Source organism: Bos javanicus, chromosome 15, assembly GCF_032452875.1.
Source record: "Bos javanicus breed banteng chromosome 15, ARS-OSU_banteng_1.0, whole genome shotgun sequence".
Taxonomy (NCBI): Eukaryota; Metazoa; Chordata; class Mammalia; order Artiodactyla; family Bovidae; genus Bos; species Bos javanicus.
The window spans coordinates 79,429,178-79,450,548 of record NC_083882.1 but is presented as its reverse complement, the minus strand read 5'-3'; the positions used below and the strand labels follow the sequence as shown (position 1 = coordinate 79,450,548).

General features: G+C 37.3%; 2 protein-coding genes across 2 annotated transcripts; one reads left to right on the top strand and one right to left on the bottom strand.

Moving 5' to 3' along the window:
- Positions 1-981: 981 nt before the first annotated feature.
- On the bottom strand, positions 982-2,056 carry LOC133261460 (olfactory receptor 5J3-like). The gene has a single exon (XM_061439940.1). It carries the CDS (start codon positions 1,992-1,994, stop codon positions 1,056-1,058), a length of 939 nt encoding a protein of 312 aa, XP_061295924.1. The 5' UTR covers positions 1,995-2,056; the 3' UTR covers positions 982-1,055.
- Positions 2,057-19,825: 17,769 nt separating this feature from the next.
- LOC133261459 (olfactory receptor 8K5-like) lies at positions 19,826-20,772 on the top strand. Its single transcript, XM_061439939.1, has one exon. It carries the CDS (start codon positions 19,831-19,833, stop codon positions 20,770-20,772), a length of 942 nt encoding a protein of 313 aa, XP_061295923.1. The 5' UTR covers positions 19,826-19,830.
- Positions 20,773-21,371: the final 599 nt, after the last annotated feature.

The following is a 21,371-nucleotide window of genomic DNA, read 5'->3' as shown; positions in this document are numbered from 1 at the left end:
TTCTCATTTGTTTTAAAAATCCCAATCTGTATCTTTCTGATATCAGTAGTTAATAAAGACTCTAAAGATACAGAAAACTGTCCACAGTATAACTAATTTTTATTTTCAAAATTTGTTGAAATATTATTCACAGGAACTTTGGTAACAGATAATCATTTCTAAAATGATGGGGAGTTTTGAAGTTACGTAATCAAGTAAACCATCATTGCAGAATAGAAAGTCTCATCCAGCAGTAACACCCATCGTGTGATTTAAAGATTGCTAGAGTTTTTTCTTTTTTTTTTTTTCTTCTTTTTTTTTTTAGTCTTGAAAGAATATGAAGTAGGTTCTAAAAATCAGAGTTGAATGGGAAGGATGCTGAAAGGGTGCTGAATTATATCTACTCTCAAATTCCAAATATGTGTCTATCTTTATACTAGGCCTTTTTTAGGAAGAGAACATGCAAATTGAAAATTACAATAGTGTCATTTTCCGACAACCCAACATTTTTGTTGATGTCATGGATGTCCAAGAACAAGAAGAAAAGTAAGAAAATCACTAATAGTTAGAAAATCTCATTTGGAATCATAGTGTCCTTTTCTGCTAATATAGGGATTTACCAATATTTAAAATTTTAATACAAGTTTAAAGAGGAAAAGAAAATGCCATGTATAAAATTATTTTAATTTTCTGAGTCAATACATTTAAGTATTTTATAAAAATATTTAATTCTTTATATCTCCAATAGTATACACACATTCACAAACTTTGTTTTCTGAATTTCAGAGACGATGCATGTAATTCTATGAATTTATAAAATAAATTTATTAAAATCATTTTATTAAAAGTGATTAGTACATATATTAATAACCTGAGTTTTTAGTTTGGCTTTTTAAAAATTGACTTATGCATAAAATCACTTCTGGTTTCTAGTCTCAGTTTCTCATGTGAAAAGGACTACATAGAATGAAATAATTTGTCCTATACTTAGAAGCTCTAGAATTCATTGAATTCATGTGGATGTTGGTAAGGGAAGAATTGACTGATTGACTGCTTCAGGGCTAAATAAAGTGAAATTAGCATGACCAATGTTTTATTTCTATGGCCTTTCTCACAGCAGCCTTTACCTCTTTGTTTCTCAGACTGTAAATCAGTGGGTTTAACATGGGAATCACTAGTGTATAGAACACTAAAACCACCTTCTCTTGTTCTACAGAATACTGGGAACTTCGCTGAATGTAATTAAAACTCAAGGTGCTGTAGAATATGGTCACAGCGGTCAGGTGAGAGGCACAGGTGGAGAAGGCTTTCTGTCTGCCTGCTGCTGAGCGGATCCTCAGGATAGCAACAGCAATGAAGGTGTAGGAAATGATCACAATCAAGAAGGTGGCCATGGCAATGACTCCAGAGAAGGTTAGGAGCAACAGCTCATTCATGGAGGTATCAGAACATGACAACTTCAGCAGTGGGGGGACATCACAGAAGTGACTGATGACACTGGACCTGCAGAAAGACAATCTCCCAAAGCTGATGGTGTGGGTCAGTGAGTTAATCATTCCACCAATGAGTGATCCAGTGACCAGTCCTACAGACTTCCTCTTAGACATGGCTGCAGCATAAAGCAAAGGGTTGACAATGGCCACATAATGGTCATAAGCCATCACGGACAGCAAGAAGACTTCTGTGGTGATGAACACCCCAAAAAACAAATGCTGCACTATGCAGGCAGGGAAGGAGATGGTTTGCCTCACAACTAGGAAGCCGATCAGCAATTTTGGTGCAATAACAGATGAATAACAGGCATCCACAAATGAAAGGCAGCTGAGGAAAAAGTACATGGGTGTGTGGAGCTTGGGGGTGATTTGGATTAAGAAGATCATCGTGCCCAGATTCCCCACCAAAGTAACAGCATAAATCACCAGGAACAACACAAAAAGAACAACTTTCAGTTCAGCATTGTCTATCAGTCCCAAAAGAATAAATTCAGTAACAACCATAAAATTCTTTGCAGCCATTTAATTCCTTAATCTTGAAATCTGTAAGTAAAACAGATGTGGGGATTAGAATGTACACAGGAGAATCTGGTGTTTAATATTAAAGACTCAGAGAGATATGTATAGGCTTCTGTCCTTGGAAAAATAAATTATTTTGCCGAACCAAAATATTTATTTTTTTATTTTTTTCATTTAGTGCTAGTTATAATTCTACTCCATAAGCAAATATATGAAAATTCATTTTGGCTTTTGAAAATCTAATTCTGTCTCCAAGTGCCTGCCTCTATGAGAAAGTGATACTGGCTTGAGGGATACTGATGGAAAATATAAGGAATTCACAAAATTAAACTTTATCCTTCTTCAAAAGTCTTCATTTTTAAAGAAGGAGTAAATTACAAGAAGATCTTTAGTCAGCTGTACTATTATCTCCATTGTTAATCTATAAAAGCACTATGATATAGCCAGATAAAAGCAAAGCTGTGAGATGGAGTCCTGACCTCCAAAGATGCCATGATGCTCTTTAAGGTGCATAAATCTCTGGCCTCTTATGACACTTCCTTATAAGCATCACAGGGAGAGACCCTCAGTGAAATCACACAAGGGTGAGACTCAGAACATAGAAAATGAGGTCTTGTCTAAACGGAGCAGTTAAAAGCTGTTATATATTACATGGGGCTTTTTAGCTACATCTGTTATATAAATTTCTATACACAATATTTAACTATTTATTATAAACATTCACATATAAACATATATATATATATACACACACGCATATACATAGAAAAGATAAAATGTAAAATGTGGAATAACATAATCATTTATTGTTCTGGAATGTTTTTTGTAGCCTTTATATATTCTATATATAAAATTTAAGTGTGGCTCAGTTGTGTCTGACTCTTTGCGACCCCATGGACTGTAGTCTACATTGTTCTTCCGTCCATGGGATTTTTCCAGGCAAGAGTACTGGAGTGGGTTGGCATTTTCTTCTCCAGAGGATCTTCCCAACTCAGGGATCGAACCCAGGTCTGCCACATTGTAGGCAGATGTATATATTTATATTCATATATGTGTATGTTGTGCTGTACTTAGTCTTTCAGTTTTACCCAACTCTTTGCGAGCTCAGGGACCATTGCCCACCAGTCTCCTCTGTCCTTGGCATTCTCCAAGCAAGAATACTAGAGTTGGTAGCCATTCTCTTCTCAACCCAGGAATTGAATTCGGGTCTCTCTCTCTCTCTCTCTCTCTCTCTCTCTCTCTCTCTCTCACTAATATCACTATGAAATGAAAGTCACTCAGTCAAGCCTGACTCTTTGTGAGCCCAGGGAATGTATCCTGTCAGTCTCCTCTGTCCTTGGAATTCTCCAGGCAGGAATACTGGAGGGGGTACCCCATTTTCTTCTTGACTAGGGATTGAATCCGGGTCTCCTGCATTGCAGGCAGATTCTTCACAGTTTGAGCCACCACGGAACACTATGGTTTTCTAAATCCAGTTTCTATTCCTTAGGTAGCTTGGTTACTTAGGCGTTTTTAGTCCATTGTACCAGGCTTCTATGCTACGTGAGTGCTCTGTCATTTCTGACACTTTTCAACCCCATGGACTGTAGCCCACCAGGCTCCTCTGTCCATGGAATTTTCCAGACAAGAATACTGGAAGGAGTTGTTATTTCCTCCTCCAAGGAGTATTATGGATTCAGGGATGGAACTTGTGTTTCTTTTGCCTTCTACATTGATAGGCAGATTCTTTACCAGCATACTGCCTAGGAAGCCCCACTATGCTTATATAAGAATCAATACATCCATAAGAGGATAGGGCTCTCCATATATTTTTAGATATAAAGAAATAAACACAATGATAACATTTGGTTTATCTATGTCAATTCTATTAATTTATTTTAATAAATATTTCAACTGCCACAAAAGTGAAATAGTTGGCATCAGCCCAACCTACAATTAATATATGTCGCTATCATTTATTGATTTATTGACTTTGGGAAAGTCATTTATCTTCTTTCATACTAGTACAATCACACCTACATCACATGATTACTGAAAATAAGAGATACTATTCAAAAAATGCTAGGTTTTGCTTTGAGTTAATAATAAGTGCACAAATTATAAGATAGATAAATAGGAAGATGGGGAGATAAGTAAGTAGGTAAGCAATATATTGACAGAGAATTGCAGTGTGAACAAATTTAATGGGCATGCAGATGAGTATAAATCATGAAAAAAGGTACAACAGTAAATCCATTAACATTTCCCAAATTTGAACCTTTAGTTTGTTCTGTTTAAAAATACAGTGAAATAGAAATGGATGTTTTAATATTTTCTTTCATAAATTTGTAGCCTGGAAGTTTTCACAATTGTTAATACATTACTCAGAAACTATCAAAACATTTGCCAAATGCATGAGTTCTTTAAACTGTAATGTTAAATCTAGACATTTCAAAACAAAATATAACATTAGTTCATCACATCTGAGCTATCTAATTCAGTAATTAGTAACTTTATGTGAATGTTTAAACAGAAATTAAACATAATAAAAATAGGTGAAATTCTACAGTTTGATTTACTCTCAAGTGCTCAATAGTCATACATGACTATATAGCCACTATATTGAACAGTGCTAATTACAGGACAGTTCAATCACTGCAGAAAGACTTGTATTGATTAGAGCCCTCATTTAACTCTTTAACTCACCTTTAAAAAATAAATAAATAAAGTATCAATTAAATAGCATCATCTCAAGGAAAGATACTTTACAGATAGTTTTCATTGTAAGCATAATTAAAAAGGATTTCCAAATGGAATTTAGAAATTAAATTATATTACTCATCAGGCACGCCTATTCTTGTAAAACATAAGACAATATTGTGAATAAAACTAGATGATACAGGTGGAGTGGATAGAGTGAAGGTGGTTTAAATGACCTCTAATATTCTTAACACTCATGATTCTATCAGATGTAAAACAATCTTTCTAAGTGATGTATTAAAATATGGGAAAAAAATTTAAAAACAAAAGAAAGAAGTCAATTATTGTAAAATAAATTCAACTTACCAAAAGAAAATGTTTTAAAATTTCAGCTTTAGAAACTTCATGTTGTTTTCCATGTTTTCTTTTTTTAAACTTTATTAAAAACAATAATTAAAAGTATATGATGAAGATGATATCTCCAAGTAAAACAACTGAAGGCAAGTCATCATTAATACACAATGAATAGAGTAACAAAGTAACAAATTTTTAACATTTTTTATTTTTGCTCTAAAAGAACAAATTTGAATAGAAGGTACAACTAAATATATATATACAGGCACTTTTTACATCAGCTTCTAATGAGTTCTACTACAGCTTAAATGTTACAAAGTTAACAAAGGAAACCTTGAGAAACACAGTTCCTAAGGGACTTTACATTTTCCCCTGATTCATAAAAGTCCCTAAAGTGTGTAATTAACTAAAACACTATAAAGAATTTTTAAAACCATCAAGCTTGGAGGATTCTTGAATTCAGTAAAATGAACAGTGTGGAGATTCCTTAAAAAACTGGAAATAGAACTGCTTTAGGATCCAGCAATCCTACTGCTGGGCATACACACTGAGGAAACCAGAAGGGAAAGAGACACATGTACCCCAATGTTCATCACAGCACTGTTTATAATAGCCAGGACATGGAAGCAACCTAGATGTCCATCAGCAGATGAATGGATAAGAAAGCTGTGGTACAGATACACAATGGAGTATGACTCATCCATTAAAAAGAATACATTTGAATCAGTTCTAATGAGGTGGATAAAACTGGAGCCTAAAAAAAAAAAAAAAAAAACTGGAGCCTATTATACAGAGTGAAGTAAGCCAGAAAGAAAAGCACCAATACAGTATACTAACGCATATATATGGAATTTAGAAAGATGGTAACAATAACCCTGTGTGCGAGACCGCAAACGAGACACTGATCTATACAACAGTCTTATGGACTCTGTTGCAGAGGGAGAGGGTGGGAAGATTTGGGAGAATGGCATTGAAACATGTATAATATCATGTATGAAACGAGATGCCAGTCCAGGTTCAATGCATGATACTGGATGCTTGGGGCTAGTGCACTGGGACGACCCAGAGGGATGGTATGGGGAGGGAGGAGGGAGGAGAGTTCAGGATGGGGAACACATGTATACCTGTGGCGGATTCATTTTGATATTTGGCAAAACTAATACAATATTGTAAAGTTTAAAAATAAAATTAAATTTAAAAAAAAGAAAAAAAAAACAGATGGAATAAACATAATTGAACCCCCCCCCAAAAAAAAAAAAAAAAAAAGAAAGAATTTGCTCCACAGAACAGAGTTTTACCTAAATGATAAATGGTTAGGTGTCACTAGGATGGTTATGCAGATATGCAAGATAAAGAAACTGAAAACAGTTAATTTTAAAGATTCTTTAAAAGCATCATACACAGAGAATAAAAAAGTGAATTTCTGTTGGTTAGATTGCCGATCTCTATTTTCAGTTTAACTTGGAAACTGAATTCAAAAGAATCCTTCTAGAACTCTGGTGAAAATTCAAGGCTTACATTCATCAAACTAATATTTACTGAAGAACAACATATTCTAGGCATCATTTACAAACAGGGATAAACGGTTTATCAAAAATGGTTCAATCTTCATTTTTGAAAAGACTGGAGAATAAATATACTCCCAAAGACACTTGGATTATATAGAAATCTATAATTAAAATAGAACGTTGAGTTTAAAATCGATAATTTAAATTAAAAAAATGGGTAATCACCATGGGGAGAAATGAGAGAATGCTCAAATTAGACAAGTAGGAAAATTGGTAGCATGCATTTCCCGAGGGCTTTTATCAATCTCTGTAAAAAGAATGTTGGATTTTAATAACTCTGTTGCTAAAAATAATGGGAAAATTAGAGACAGACATGTAACAAATGTTTTCAGATATTTGACAACTGGTGGCCCATGACAGGAGAGGATCGTGATTACTGGCCCCTGACATGGAATGATGGTGGGGAACATGAAGAACATGATAGTCATGTAGAGAGGAAGACACTGAGTCAGGTCAGGAAGGGCTACAGTGCCTGGAATATGCAGGGCTGAGCACTGGAGTGGAGACACCTAAGCAAAATGATTTTACACCAGCATGAAGTTGGCTTGAGTCATTTCCAATGGTTTCTAAATTGCAGCTATTGAGATTGTATAAAGCCAAGCCAAGAATGGGCTTCCCTCATAGTGCAGTTGGTAAAGAATTGGCCTACAATGCAGGAGACCCGGGTTTGATTCCTGGGTCTGAAAGATCCCCTGAAGAAGGAAACAGCAACCCGCTCCAGTATTCTTGCCTGGAGAATCCCATGGGCAGAGGAGCCTGGTGGGCTACAGTCCATGGGGGTCACAAGAGTCAGACACGATTTAGCAGCTAAAGAGAAAGTCAAGAACAGCTACTAGGTAAAAAAGGAACTGCAAGGAATTTGTACCTTGAAACCTAGCAGTTCTCATAGGGTTGGGATACATTCAAATTTGTCAAATCTTATTGAAGAATGTCATTGAACATCTAGGGCTTTCAATAAAGACAGCTGAAGAGAGAACTTGCCCCAAAGGAAATAATCCACTATACTCCATCTAACAGAACTCCACATCAACTCTCAAAAGGATTAAGCAGGTGAGCAAGCAAATAAACTGACTGGCAATACAAATCCCAACACTTTGAAGATTGAGAAAAACAAAAAACTATGGACTCAACTGAAAAATGTTCTCAATGTCCAGCATCCAAAGAAATATCTGCAAGTTGAAGAGAAAATGTTATCCATAACCATGAGAAATATGTCATCATTTCTAGATCCAGAAAAAACAGAAATGAGAGAATAAGTGGTGAAAGGGTTAGTCCCTCAGTCGTGCCCAACTCTTTGCAACCCCGTAGGCTGTAGCCCGCCAGGCTCCTCTGTCTATGGAATTTTCCAGGTAGGAATACTGGAGTGGGCGGCCATTTCCTTCTTCAGGAGACCTTCCCAACCCAGGGATCACGTGTCTCCTGCATTGCAGGGAGATTCATTACCATCCGAGCCACCAGGGAAGCCCCAGAATAGGTAAACAAGGACTTTAAAAACAGTAGCAATGGAATCTGTGGGAGAGGGAGAGGGTGGGAAGATTTGGGAGAATGGCATTGAAACATGTAAAATATCATGTATGAAACGAGATGCCAGTCCAGGTTCAATGCACAATACTGGATGCTTGGGGCTAGTGCACTGGGACGACCCAGAGGGATGGTATGGGGAGGGAGGAGGGAGGAGGGTTCAGGATGGGGAGCACATGTATACCTGTGATGGATTCATTTTGATATTTGGCAAAACTAATACAATTATGTAAAGTTTAAAAATAAAATTAAATTAAAAAAAAAGAAAAAAAAACTAGCAAATATTTTAAGAATTCAAAGGCAAATATAAATATGAAAGTTAGAACTAAGAGTTATAATAGAAAACCAAATTGAGTCACTAGGATTCAGTAGAGTATCAAGAATGAACATTGTACTCTGTATTTGTTAAAAGCAGATTAGACATTGAAGAAATAACTTAGACACAAAAGAATAGAACTCTCTACATTAAAGTACCAAGAGATAAATAGAAATCATTAAAATGTTAGACACTTGACAGGCCTAAGAAAAATACATCATATATTGAAATAAAAAGAAGAAACACTGGCTTTGTGAAAAATAATGCACACTAAAAGAAAATGAACAAACATTTAACAACACTGGGAAAATAGCAAACAATAATTTTATATGAGACAAAAACACAACCTAGAAATTTAAAGAAATACACATTTTCCTTATCTGCTTCTGGCAATCACCAGGTGAATTTTGATAAGATATCACATCACAGTTAAAAACTTTGAGGAAAAAAGAAATAGCCAACCTTGAAAGTACTCCAGACAGAAAATTAAGCAAATTATGAAAGGAACAAGTGATGTTCTCATTTTACAAATTCTATTTTGAGAAGGGCTTGATCTTGCAACAAATGAATACCCTGTAAATAGCCCACAGTCTTTCTGAGCTGAACAACAAAAGAGACAGAATTGGGACAGACATAGTCAAAGGGAAAAAATTAGAGAGAGATGAATTCTAGGAAGGAGAAAGCCAGGGAAGGGGAGATTAATATCCTGTGTAAAAACATTGTCCAGTTCACTGATCCTGAACGATGAAAGTGTGGTGCAGACTCCATATGCTAGACAGAGCTAAAAATATGAAGTAATATTAGTATTACAACCCATGAGACAGAGTTTGAGTCAAAGCATGTCAGTTTTCTGCTAAAAGAAAAAAGAACAAATAAAATCAACTCCCTTAAGATAAGGACAACAATATTGAGACATAGCAGGATATTACAATATCCAAGATACAATAAAAAATTTCTTGACACACAAATGTGCAAGAAAATTAGGACAAGCCTTGAAAGGGCAGCAGAAATTGGTTCTTTCTTCTTTTTCTCCCTTCTCAGTCTTTAGATAGTTCTGTATAGTTTGAGTGGTGGCTTTAACTTTTCAGTCTCCCCTTCCCACTTCATTCCCAAATCTCTTTTATATTTGAGTGGCTTCCCTGGTAGCTCAGTGGTAAAGAATCTCACCTGCAAGGCAGAAGACACAGGAAATTCAGGGGTTTGGGAAGATCCCCTAGAGGAGGGAATGGCAATCCCCTCCAGCATTCTTGCCTGGAGAATCCCATGGACAGAGGAGCCTGGCTACTACAGTCCATGGGATCGCAGAGAGTCCGATAGGGCTGAAGCCACTGAGCACACAGGATCAAAGGTGGGAGAGGGTTTCCTGCCCTCCCTAGTGGTAGCACAATTTTTTGAATCACTGCAGGACCCTGGGCCAAATAACTAATAAAACAGTAAAATGTATAGAAGAAATCTGAATAAGTAGTTTTATCTAGCACAGATATAAAAGTTCAAAAAATATATTGATCAGAAAGAAAAACAACAAAATTAAAATGAACCAAAGGGTAGATGCTTCAGAAGGAAGTGTATGGAAGAATTATATTTTATACAGAAAAGTGTTTATTGTTATTAGTCTTCAAGCAAAAAAAAATCACAATGAAAGAATTTTCACTAATTTATATTTCAAAATTTTAAAACTTCTACATGAAATATTGGCACAGATACTCAGAAAATGGGACTCTCATGGATATTTGTTGGTAATGTAAAAGGCTACAATAAGCTTGGAAGGCTTCAAATTTCTTATAAGCTTAAACATTCATTTATCCTGTGATCCAGTAATTTCACCCTTCGATCTAACTGCGAGAAATTAACTCATCCTTTTGCAAACATATTTAAATGGAAATGTTTATACTAAGCTTTTATAATAAGTCAAAACACTATTATTCATCAATGACTAAAGAATGGTGTCACATGCATGTATTGGAATGTAGCTATAAAAATCAGAGCATAGATAAATTTCAAAATCACTATATGAAGTGAAAGATACCATATTAACAGTATGTATTGTGTTACTCTACTTACATGAAACTCAGGAATAGGGAAAATAAGTTTATGGAAACAAACCAGAGCAGCGGTTGCTGGAGGTGGGAGGATTTTGTTTGAAGTGTAAAGGGGAGAGGAACATTTCTACAATAGAAATGGTCTAAATAAAGGATATAAAGCATCAGAAAAATTTCTGTGGGACTGAAAGTGTTCTATGTATTGATTTAGGTATTAGGAACAAATAAAACAGTTTTCAGAACTTAACCATTTGTACAATTTAGATCCATCTTTAACTGTATATGAATTTCCCTCAATTATTATATGTACAGAAGTCATAGAGGAGGAGGGCACAGGTAAAATATTATGAGAGGGAATATAATATTTTACATTAGATTTTATTCTTGATGAGGTTGTTCTGAACATTATCCAAGCATGGTTGAATCTCAGCTCAGGCAACACTGTGGTTGAGACGATCATCACAGTAAGATACTGCATCTTAGTGATTGTTATGGTTGGTCATATGGAAGGACAAAACAAGAATATATTATCCATTTAAAGATGAGGGTTTAATTTCAAATCATCTGGTTATCAATTATATGGCTTTGGTCAAATTATCTGGTTCTCCTAAACTTGATGTCCTCTGAATATGGAAATAAAACCTATCTCACATAGATTAAATGACATATTTTTAACCCAGTGTTCACTACATGTTTTTACTTGAGTAACACATTTAAAGAAAAAAAAAAGTATACGATGATGATCAGATCAGATGGATCAGATCAGTCATTCAGTCGTGTCCGTCTCTTTGCCATCCCATGAATTGCAGCACGCCAGGCCTCCCTGTCCATCACCAAATCCCGAAGTTCACTGAAACTCACGTCCATTGAGTCAGTGATGCCATCCAGCCATCTCATCCTGTCATCCCCTTCTCCTGCTGCCCCCAATCCCTCCCAGCATCAGAGTCTTTTCCAATGAGTCAGCTCTTCACATGAGGTGGCCAAAGTACTGAAGTTTCAGCTTTAGCATCATTCCTTCCAAAGAAATCCCAGGGCTGATCTCCTTCAGAATGGACTGGTTGGATCTCCTTGCAGTCCAAGGGACTCTCAAGAGTCTTCTCCAACACCACAGTTCAAAAGCATCAATTCTTCGGTGCTAGCCTTCTTCACAGTCCAACTCTCACATCCATACATGACTACAGGAAAAAGCATAGCTTTGACTAAACAAACCTTTGTTGGCAAAGTAATGTCTCTGCTTTTGAATATGCTATCTAGGTTGGTCATAACTTTCCTTCCAAGGGGTAAGTGTCTTTTAATTTCATGGCTGCAGTCACCATCTGTAGTGATTTTGGAGCCCAGAAAAATAAAGTCTGACACTGTTTCCACTGTATCACCATCTATTTCCCATGAAGTGATGAGACCGGATGCCATGATCTTCGTTTTCTGAAGGTTGAGTTTTAAGCCAACATTTTCCCTCTCCACTTTCACTTTCATCAAGAGGCTTTTTAGTTCCTCTTCACTTTCTGCCATAAGGGTGGTATCATCTGCATATCTGAGGTTATTGATATTTCTCCTGGCAATCTTGATTCCAGTTTGTGTTTCTTCCAGTCCAGCGTTTCTCATGATGTACTCTGCATATAAGTTAAATAAACAGAGTGACAATATACAGCCTTGATGAACTCCTTTTCGTATTTGGAACCACTCTATTGTTCCATGTCCAGTTCTAACTGTTGCTTTCCGACCTGCATACAAATTTCTCAAGAGGCAGATCAGGTGGTCTGGGATTCCCATCTCTTTAGAATTTTCCACAGTTTATTGTGATCCACACAGTCAAAGGCTTTGGCATAGTCAATAAAGCAGAAATAGATGTTTTTCAGGAACTCTCTTGCTTTTTCCATGATCCAGCAGATGTTGGCAATTTGATCTCTCGTTCCTCTGCCTTTTCTAAAACCAGCTTGAACATCAGGCAGTTCACGGTTCACATATTGCTGAAGGCTGGCTTGGAGAATTTTGAGCATTACTTTACTAGCGTGTGAGATGAGTGCAATTGTGTGGTAGTTTGAGCATTCTTTGGCATTGCCTTTCTTTGGGATTGGAATGAAAACTGACTTTTTCCAGTCCTGTGGCCACTGCTGAGTTTTCCAAATTTGCTGGCATATTGAGTGCAGCACTTTCACAGCATCATCTTTCAGGATTTGGAATAGCTCAACTGGAATTCCATCACCTCCACCAGCTTTGTTCATAGTGATGCTTTCTAAGGCTCACTTGACTTCACATTCCAGGATGTCTGGCTTTAGATCAGTGATCACAGCATCGTGATTATCTGGGTCATGAAGATCTTTTTTGTATAGTTCTTCTGTGTGTTCTTGCCATCTCTTCTTAATATCTTCTGCTTCTGTTAGGTCCATACCATTTCTGTCCTTTATCAAGCCCATCTTTGCATGAAATGTTCCTTTGGTATCTCTGATTTTCTTGAAGAGATCCCTAGTCTTTCCCATTCTGTTTTTTCCCTCTATTTCTTTGCATTGATTGCTGAAGAAAGCTTTCTTATCTCTTCTTGCTATTCTTCGGAACTCTGCATTCAAATGCTTATATCTTTCCTTTTCTCCTTTGCTTTTCACTTCTCTTCTTTTCACAGCTATTTGTAAGGCCTCCCCAGACAGCCATTTTGCTTTTTTGCATTTCTTTTCTATGGGAATGGTCTTGATCCCTGTCTCCTGTACAAAGTCACGAACCTCATTCCATAGTTCATCAGGCACTCTATCTACCAGATCTAGGCCCTTAAATCTATTTCTCACTTCCACTGTATAATCATAAGGGATTTGATTTAGATCATACCTGACTGGTCTAGTGGTTTTCCCTACTTTCTTCAATTTAAGTCTGAATTTGGCAATAAGGAGTTCATGGTCTGAGCCACAGTCAGCTCCTGGTCTTGTTTTTGCTGACTGTATAGAGCTTCTCCATCTTTGGCTGCAAAGAATATAATCGATCTGATTTTGGTGTTGACCATCTGGTGATGTCCATGTATAGAGTCTTCTCTTGTGTTGTTGGAAGAGGGGGTTTGTTATGACCAGTGCATTTTCTTGGCAAAGCTCTATTAGTCTTTGCCCTGCTTCATTCCGTATTCCAAGGACAAATTTGCCTGTTACTCCAGGTGTTTCTTGACTTCCTACTTTTGCATTCCAGTCCCCTATAATGAAAAGGACATCTTTTTTGGGTGTTAGTTCTAAAAGGTCTTTAGGTCTTCATAGAACCATTCAACTTCAGCTTCTTCAGCGTTACTGGTTGGGGCATAGACTTGGATTACTGTGATATTGAATGGTTTGCCTTGGAAATGAACAGAGATCCTTCTGTCGTTTTTGAGATTGCGTCCAAGTACTGCACTTCGGACTCTTTTGTTGACCATGATGGCCACTCCATTTCTTCTGAGGGATTCCTGCCCGCAGTAGTAGATATAATGGTCATCTGAGTTAAATTCACCCATTCCAGTACATTTCAGTTCCCTGATTCCTAGAATGTCTACATTCACTCTTGCCATCTCTTGTTTGACCACTTCCAACTTGCCTTGATTCATGGACCTGACATTCCAGGTTCCTATGCAGTATTGCTCTTTACAGCATCGGACCTTGCTTCTATCACCGGGCACCTCCACAGATGGGTATTGTTTTTGCTTTGGCTCTGAGAGGAGCAGCTGAAAGGAGCCACCACATGTCCGAGGTCAGGGGCAGAAGCTGGGAGGACCCCATGCCAAAAGGGCGGTGCCCAAGAGGAGCTGCCCCACATCCAAGGTCAGGGACAGCAGCCGAGAGTACCAGACTGCAACAGCGCAGGAACAGCCGAGAGGAGTTACCCCGTGTCCGAGGTCAGGGGGAGCGGCGGAGAGGAGATATGATGATGATAATGCCAAAAAGTCTACAAGCAATAAATGCTGGAGAGGGTGTGGAGAAAAGGGAACCCCTTACACTGTTGGTGGGAATGCAAACTAGTACAGCCACTCTGGAGAACAGTGTGGAGATTCCTTAAAAAACTGGAAATAGAACTGCCTTATGATCCAGCAATCCCACTGCTGGGCATACACACTGAGGAAACCAGAAGGGAAAGAGACATGTGTACCCCAATGTTCATCACAGCACTGTTTATAATAGCCAGGACATGGAAGCAACCTAGATGTCCATCAGCAGATGAATGGATAAGAAAGCTGTGGTACATATACACAATGCAGTATTACTCAGCCATTAAAAAGAATTCATTTGAATCAGTTCTAATGAGGTGGATGAAACTGGAGCCGATTATACAGAGTGAAGTAAGCCAGAAAGAAAAATACCAATACAGTATACTAACGCATATATATGGAATTTAGAAAGATGCTAACAATAACCCTGCGTACGAGACAGCAAACGAGACACTGATCTATAGATAAGTCTTATGGACTCTGTGGGAGAGGGAGAGGGTGGAAAGATTTGGGAGAATGGCATCGAAACATGTATAATATCATGTATGAAATGAGTCGCCAGTCCAGGTTCAATGCACGATACTGGATGCTTGGGGCTGGTGCACTGGGACGACCCAGAGGGATGGTATGGGGAGGGAGGGGGAGGAGGGTTCAGGATGGGGAACACATGTATACCTGTGGCAGATTCTTTTCGATATTTGGCGAAACTAATACAATATTGTAAAGTTTAAAAATAAAATTAAAAAAAAGAAATAACAAGCAAAAAAAATAAAATTTATCATGGGTTTTGTAATTATTCCTGTTTTACTGGAATAAAGCTGATTGAAGAATTTTTCATTGCTACTTCAATCATTGACTCTGTGTGAGAGGATACGTATTTTCACAGAGCTCTCCATGAACTGCACAGATCATTTGTGCTGTTTGATTTCTTTCCTTGAATTATCCCTTACACTTTTTTTTCTTTCAATTGGTAATATGCAGAACATTCTGAATAATTAGCAGTCACCACAGGCAGTTTTTAATAAATGTTCAGATGATTAGGTGTAATCATCTGAATAAATTATACTACTTCCTCTGGGATCATCACAGAGAAAGACAAAAGGTATATATTCTCCTTACCCAAACAAAAAGTAATTTTGGAGAAGAAAATCCAATTCTTCATTAAAGGTGAGTGGATAGAAGTTGTCGATTTTGATTATCACCTGGGTGTTGGTCATTTCCTAAGTTTTCTGGCCTCTGACCATGGACTTCAATGACTCTTAATGGTCACTGAGCACTAATTCTTTACATGACAAAAACATTATTATCTCCCTTTTTATCTGGAGTAGTGTGAAAATTTTAGAGTTTTAGATCCTATGAATTGACTAGAAGTAATATATCCACTTGATTTCTGAAATGTGAAAGTGCATTTGGATATTTCATGGGATGAAAAAGTTAGAACTATCTGAAAAAATCATCACTGATCTCATCTATTAGACTCTATTAAGATTAAGATTAATCTAGATAAGATATAGGATGCCCAGTTACATCTGAATTTTAGATAAAAGAATTTTTAGTAGATGTCTTTTGTACTATTTGATCATTATTATTCATATAAACATATACAATGCAATATTTAAAAAGAATATATTAAATTATGTATTATATATTATAATATATATTTTTAAAATTTGCAATATTTTAAGTGAAAACAATTTTAATATAATGTTATAAGTCTTTACGGCACTTTCCTGGTGGCTCATATGCTGAAGAATCTGCCTACAATGCAGGAGGGTTTGATCTCAGAGTTGGGAAGATCCTCTGGAGAAGGGAATGGCTACCCACTCCAGTATTCTTTCCTGGAGAATTCCACAGACAAAGGAGCCTGGCAGCCTATAGTCCTTGGGCTCACAGAAAGTTGGACACAACTAAGTGACTAATCACATCCTTATATATGAACTTTTACATTTTTTAATCATCTGCATTTTTCCCCTACTGGTTGCTTACTACTTGATTTGTGTTTTTTGTTTGCTTGTTTGTTTTCAGGAAAGGCTTTACAAACTGAAAAAAATAGACTGGCAAATAAATAGAATGATTTAAGAGTTACCGAGAAAGCCCCGACCCTCAGATAACTCCTAACTCTATCATTATGTCTGAAGACTGAAAAGTCAGTCATTCTTTTGCATAATTTTTGCATTTTTTTATGCCTTAATTCCCTAAATGGGAGTGCATAAAATGCTGCATCAAAATGACTGGAGATATTCTTTCCTGAAATAGAAGAATGGACAGGATATCAATACCTCTTTAAGATTCTAGCAGCTGCTATTTCTATAAATAGTAGAAGTGAGGTTGTTGGATCATATGGGGAACTTTTAATCAACAGGTATAAAATTACAATTTTGCAAGACGAATAGGATAAAAATAAGCTGTACACCATTGTGTACACAGTTAATAATACTGTATTGTACACTTCAAAGTATTTTAATGGGGTAAATTCTCATACTAAAATGATCAGGGTAAAAGAATCAAGACATCTTCAGAGGGAGGTAATCACTAACACTGAAAATGGAGATCAACTCAGTAAACACTTAAATAATTCTTGGCAAACACTGAAGACTTCAAAGGGTACTGGAATTTTGGATCATCTTAACTCAATTTTGACCAACCTAGACAGCATATTAAAAATCAGAAATATTACTTTGGCAACAAAGGTCCATCTAGTCAAGGCTATCATTTTTCCAGTAGTCATGAATGGATGTGAGAGTTGGACTATAAAGAAAGCTGAGCACCAAAGAATTGATGCTTTTGAAGTGTGATGTTGGAGAAGATTCTTGAGAGTCCCTTGGACTGCAAGGAGATCCAACCAGTTCATCCTAAAGGAAACCAGTCCTAAGTGTTCATTGGAAGGACTAATGTTGAAGCTGAAACTCCAAGACTTTGGCCACCTGATGTGAAGAGCTGACTCATTTGAAAAGACCCTGATGCTGGGAAAGATTGAGGGCAGGAGGAGAAGGGGTTGACAGAGGATGAGATGGTTAGATGGCATCACCAACTCAATGGACATGAGTTTGAGTAAACTCCAGGAGTTGGAATGGACAGGGAGGCCTGGTGTCCCTGGGATTCCATGGGATCACAGAGTCAGACAGGACTGAGCGACTGAACTGAACTGAACTCAGTGTGTCTCCCATTCTGCAGGAAAACCTTGAGAGTAGAGTCTGAAACACTGGGTTCTTATTTGTAAAATGAGAAGGGGCCTGAAAGCAGAATGGGATTCAATGGGGACTCTGCAGACGACATCATCTGGGAGAAAGGGGTAGAAATGGCTCAGCAATCTCCAGTATTGCATCCCTAGTCTTTGAATCAAACTGGCTAAATCAGTACTAAAACTACAAAGTGCCACTGAGTGGCCTCAGACTCCAGCTAACCTTCCAGTTGGCTTTGTACGGGAGCAATATTTGACCCCCAGCCCCCCAAAATGTCTCTTTGGCATGCGGATTATTTCCAGCTGAAAACAATCAAGATCTAGAAGACTCCAGAAGAATTTTTGATCTTCCCCCTGATTGTCTAAAAAATACTAGATAAAGGGCTTGTTGATATCTGCAGAGAAAGTTGACTAGGTGTAGTCAGGCAAACACAGGCAAAGCCTAGAGATCCAAGTCCACTCTGTACCACTCTCTCTACCAGACCCAGCAGATATCAGTTTATGAATCATTTGTTTTTCCATCTCCATGCGAATTCCCTCCTGCTCCTTTGAAGTCCTAAACCACTACCGTTAACATCCTCTTTTATCTCTAGCTGAAGACAGTATTTAAGATAAAGACTTTGGCCATTTTGATGAGCTACTCAGTTTCCCTGAGTTGCTTCCAGGTATACATGTCCTACAACTTTTATTTGATTTCTTCCTGCAAATCTGTCTGATGGAAATTTAATTCTCAGGCCCACCAACCAGCCAAAAGAACTTAGGAAGGTGGTAGAAGAGAATTCTTTTCTCTCTGATAGCTCTGATGAAATAAAAATGCACATTCTAAGGCAAGTCAGAGAAATGTGTACATAATTTTTGTTTCTCTTCCTTTGACATCCTCTCTCCCCTCTACTGTGCACTGTGTATCTCTATTATGCCTCAACCAAACTTCCTATCAGCAGAAATGTCTACTGAAAAACAGACACATTCTCCTAGCATCAGCAAGATAAATCCTTAGGAAATAACCTTGCTTCTTGTAAGGGGCTCACCATGATGACCCCTGACCCATCACTAATTGTACATGTACATGACGCATCACTAATTGTACATGTAGACCCATCACTAATTGTACATGTAATTGTACTGTAAAAAATACATCATTTAATGAGCATCTCTTCATCTCAGAAAATTACTTGACTGTGCTTTGACCTTTAAAAGATAGAACAATTCCAGAACTTTCTGAGAGGCTGTTTCTGGGTTATAATCCTTAATTTGGTTCAAATAAGATCTTCTACTTAATTCTTAGATCAACTGATAAATTTTTTCATCTACAGATTCCACAAGTTTCACCTGATACGAGTTCCTGCCTTGGCCCATATGGATTTCTCAGGCAAAAGTTGAGCACTTTATTACTTTTAATAATTCTATCCTATATTTTCTCTGATTGAGATTTTTGAACTCGAATTACTCCTCCAATTGAAAGTCATGCTTACAGAGTTCCAGATTTTGTTGAAGGATAAACTGAAAGAAAGGGAATCCAGATGGCTTAAGCTAAGAGAAGTACTAATTGTTTTTACTGATTGGTGATTTAGTCGCTAAGTATTTGACTCTTTGTGACCCCGTGGACTGTAGCCTACCAGGCTCCTCTGTCCATGGGATTTTCCAGGCTAGAATACTGGAGTGGGTTGCCATTTTCTCCTCCAGAGCATCTTCTCCACCCAGGGATCGAACCTGGGTCTTCTGCATTGCAGGCAGATTCTTTGCCAATTGAGCCACCAGGCTAGCCTATGTAAATTTTATGAAATGCAGAAGGCAGCACTTAACCATGAAACATTTTAAAAATTATGGTCCTATGCTTTGTATTGTACAATTGTACAATATATACTATATTGTGCAATTTGAGAAGTCCAAAAGAATTCTCAGATGAAAGTGGAAGTATATTAAAGAAAAATGTGATATCCTTGTATAGATGAAATAAAGTCTATATTTCTATGTTAATACTATATGGTAATTTAAATCAACGGATATTTTCCAAACATCACTGACTCTATTTAATCTGTAGTAACAGTGCATGTGATTTCCTAGGATTTCCACTTTTTGGAATGTAGAAGATTCTGTCCTTTATTTTAGTTTCAAAATAAGATATGGAAATTACTTTTCTATCCCTTGTCATGAAGTAAAATATCTATTCTCTCTAAAAATATTATACTTAATTAAATGACATCATGGGAAAACTAACCTATTTCTTTCCAGAAAAGCTAACTGGACTAAATGGACCAACAGAATCGATCATCACTGACTGAATTCATTCTGATGGGGGTCACAAAGCAGCCTGAGCTTCAGACTCCCCTTTTCGGAGCCTTCCTCATCATCTACACAATCACAGTGGTGGGAAATCTGGGCATGATCATCTTAACTCAAGTGGATTCCCGGCTGCACACACCTATGTACTTTTTTATCAAACACCTGGCTTTCATTGATCTTGGTAATTCTACTGTCATTTGCCCCAAGATGCTGGTGAATTTTGTTGTGGATCAAAATACCATTTCCTATTATGCATGTGCCACACAGTTGGCTTTCTTCCTTATGTTCATTATCAGTGAATTTTTTATCTTGTCAGCCATGGCCTATGACCGCTACTTGGCTATCTGCAACCCTCTGCTGTACCATGTTATCATGTCCCAGAGACTTTGTCATATGCTGGTAGGCATTCCATACCTCTACAGTACCTTTCAGGCACTCATGTTTACTATTAAGATTTTTACATTGACTTTTTGTGGCTCTAATGTCATCAGTCATTTCTACTGTGATGATGTTCCCTTGTTACTTATGCTCTGCTCAAACGCACAAGAAATAGAATTGTTGATCATACTGTTTTCAGCATTTAATTTGATCTCTTCCCTCCTGGTCATCCTAATGTCCTACATACTGATCCTGACAGTAATATTTCAAATGCATTCTGCAGAGAGCAGGAAAAAAGCTTTCTCCACATGTGGTTCTCACCTGATGGTGGTGGTAGTGTTCTATGGGTCTCTACTATTTATGTATATGCAGCCCAACTCCACTCACTCCTTTGATACAGATAAAATGGCCTCTGTGTTTTATACTTTAGTGATTCCCATGCTTAACCCCTTCATCTACAGCTTAAGGAACAAAGAAGTAAAAAGTGCTTTCCAAATGGTCTTAAAGAATAAGTGCAAACTTTGTATCTAACATCCAATAATGAAATAAAAAATAGTATTTCCATCAGCAGATGAATGGATAAGAAAGCTGTGGTACATACACACAGTGGAGTATTACTCAGCAATTAAAAAGGATACATTTGAATCAATTCTAATGAGGTGGATAAACTGGAGCCTATTATACAAAGTGAAGTAAGCCAGAAAGAAAAACACCAATACAGTATACTAACGCATATATATGGAATTTAGAAAGATTGTAACGACAACCCTATATGCGAGACAGCAAAAGAGACACAGATGTATAGAAGAGTCTTTTGGACTCTGTGGGAGAGGGAGGGGGGATGATATGGGAGAATGGCATTAAAACATGTACAATATCATATAAGAAACAAATCACCAGTCCAGGTTCGAGGCAGGATACAGGAAGCTTGGGGCTGGTGCACTGGGATGACCCAGAGGGATGGTATGGGGAGGGAGATGGGAGGGGGGTTCAGGATGGGGAACACGTGTACACCTGTGGTGGATGCATGTTGATGTATGGCAAAACCAATACAATATTGTAAAGTAAAAAATAACAATAATAATAATAAATAAATAAAAGAAATAGTATTTTAATAAACTATGATTAAG

Bases quoted from the DNA above. Each gene is read 5' to 3' on its own strand.
- LOC133261459 (XM_061439939.1), top strand. From the start codon at position 19,831: ATGGACCAACAGAATCGATCATCACTGACTGAATTCATTCTGATGGGG.
- LOC133261460 (XM_061439940.1), bottom strand. From the start codon at position 1,994: ATGGCTGCAAAGAATTTTATGGTTGTTACTGAATTTATTCTTTTGGGA.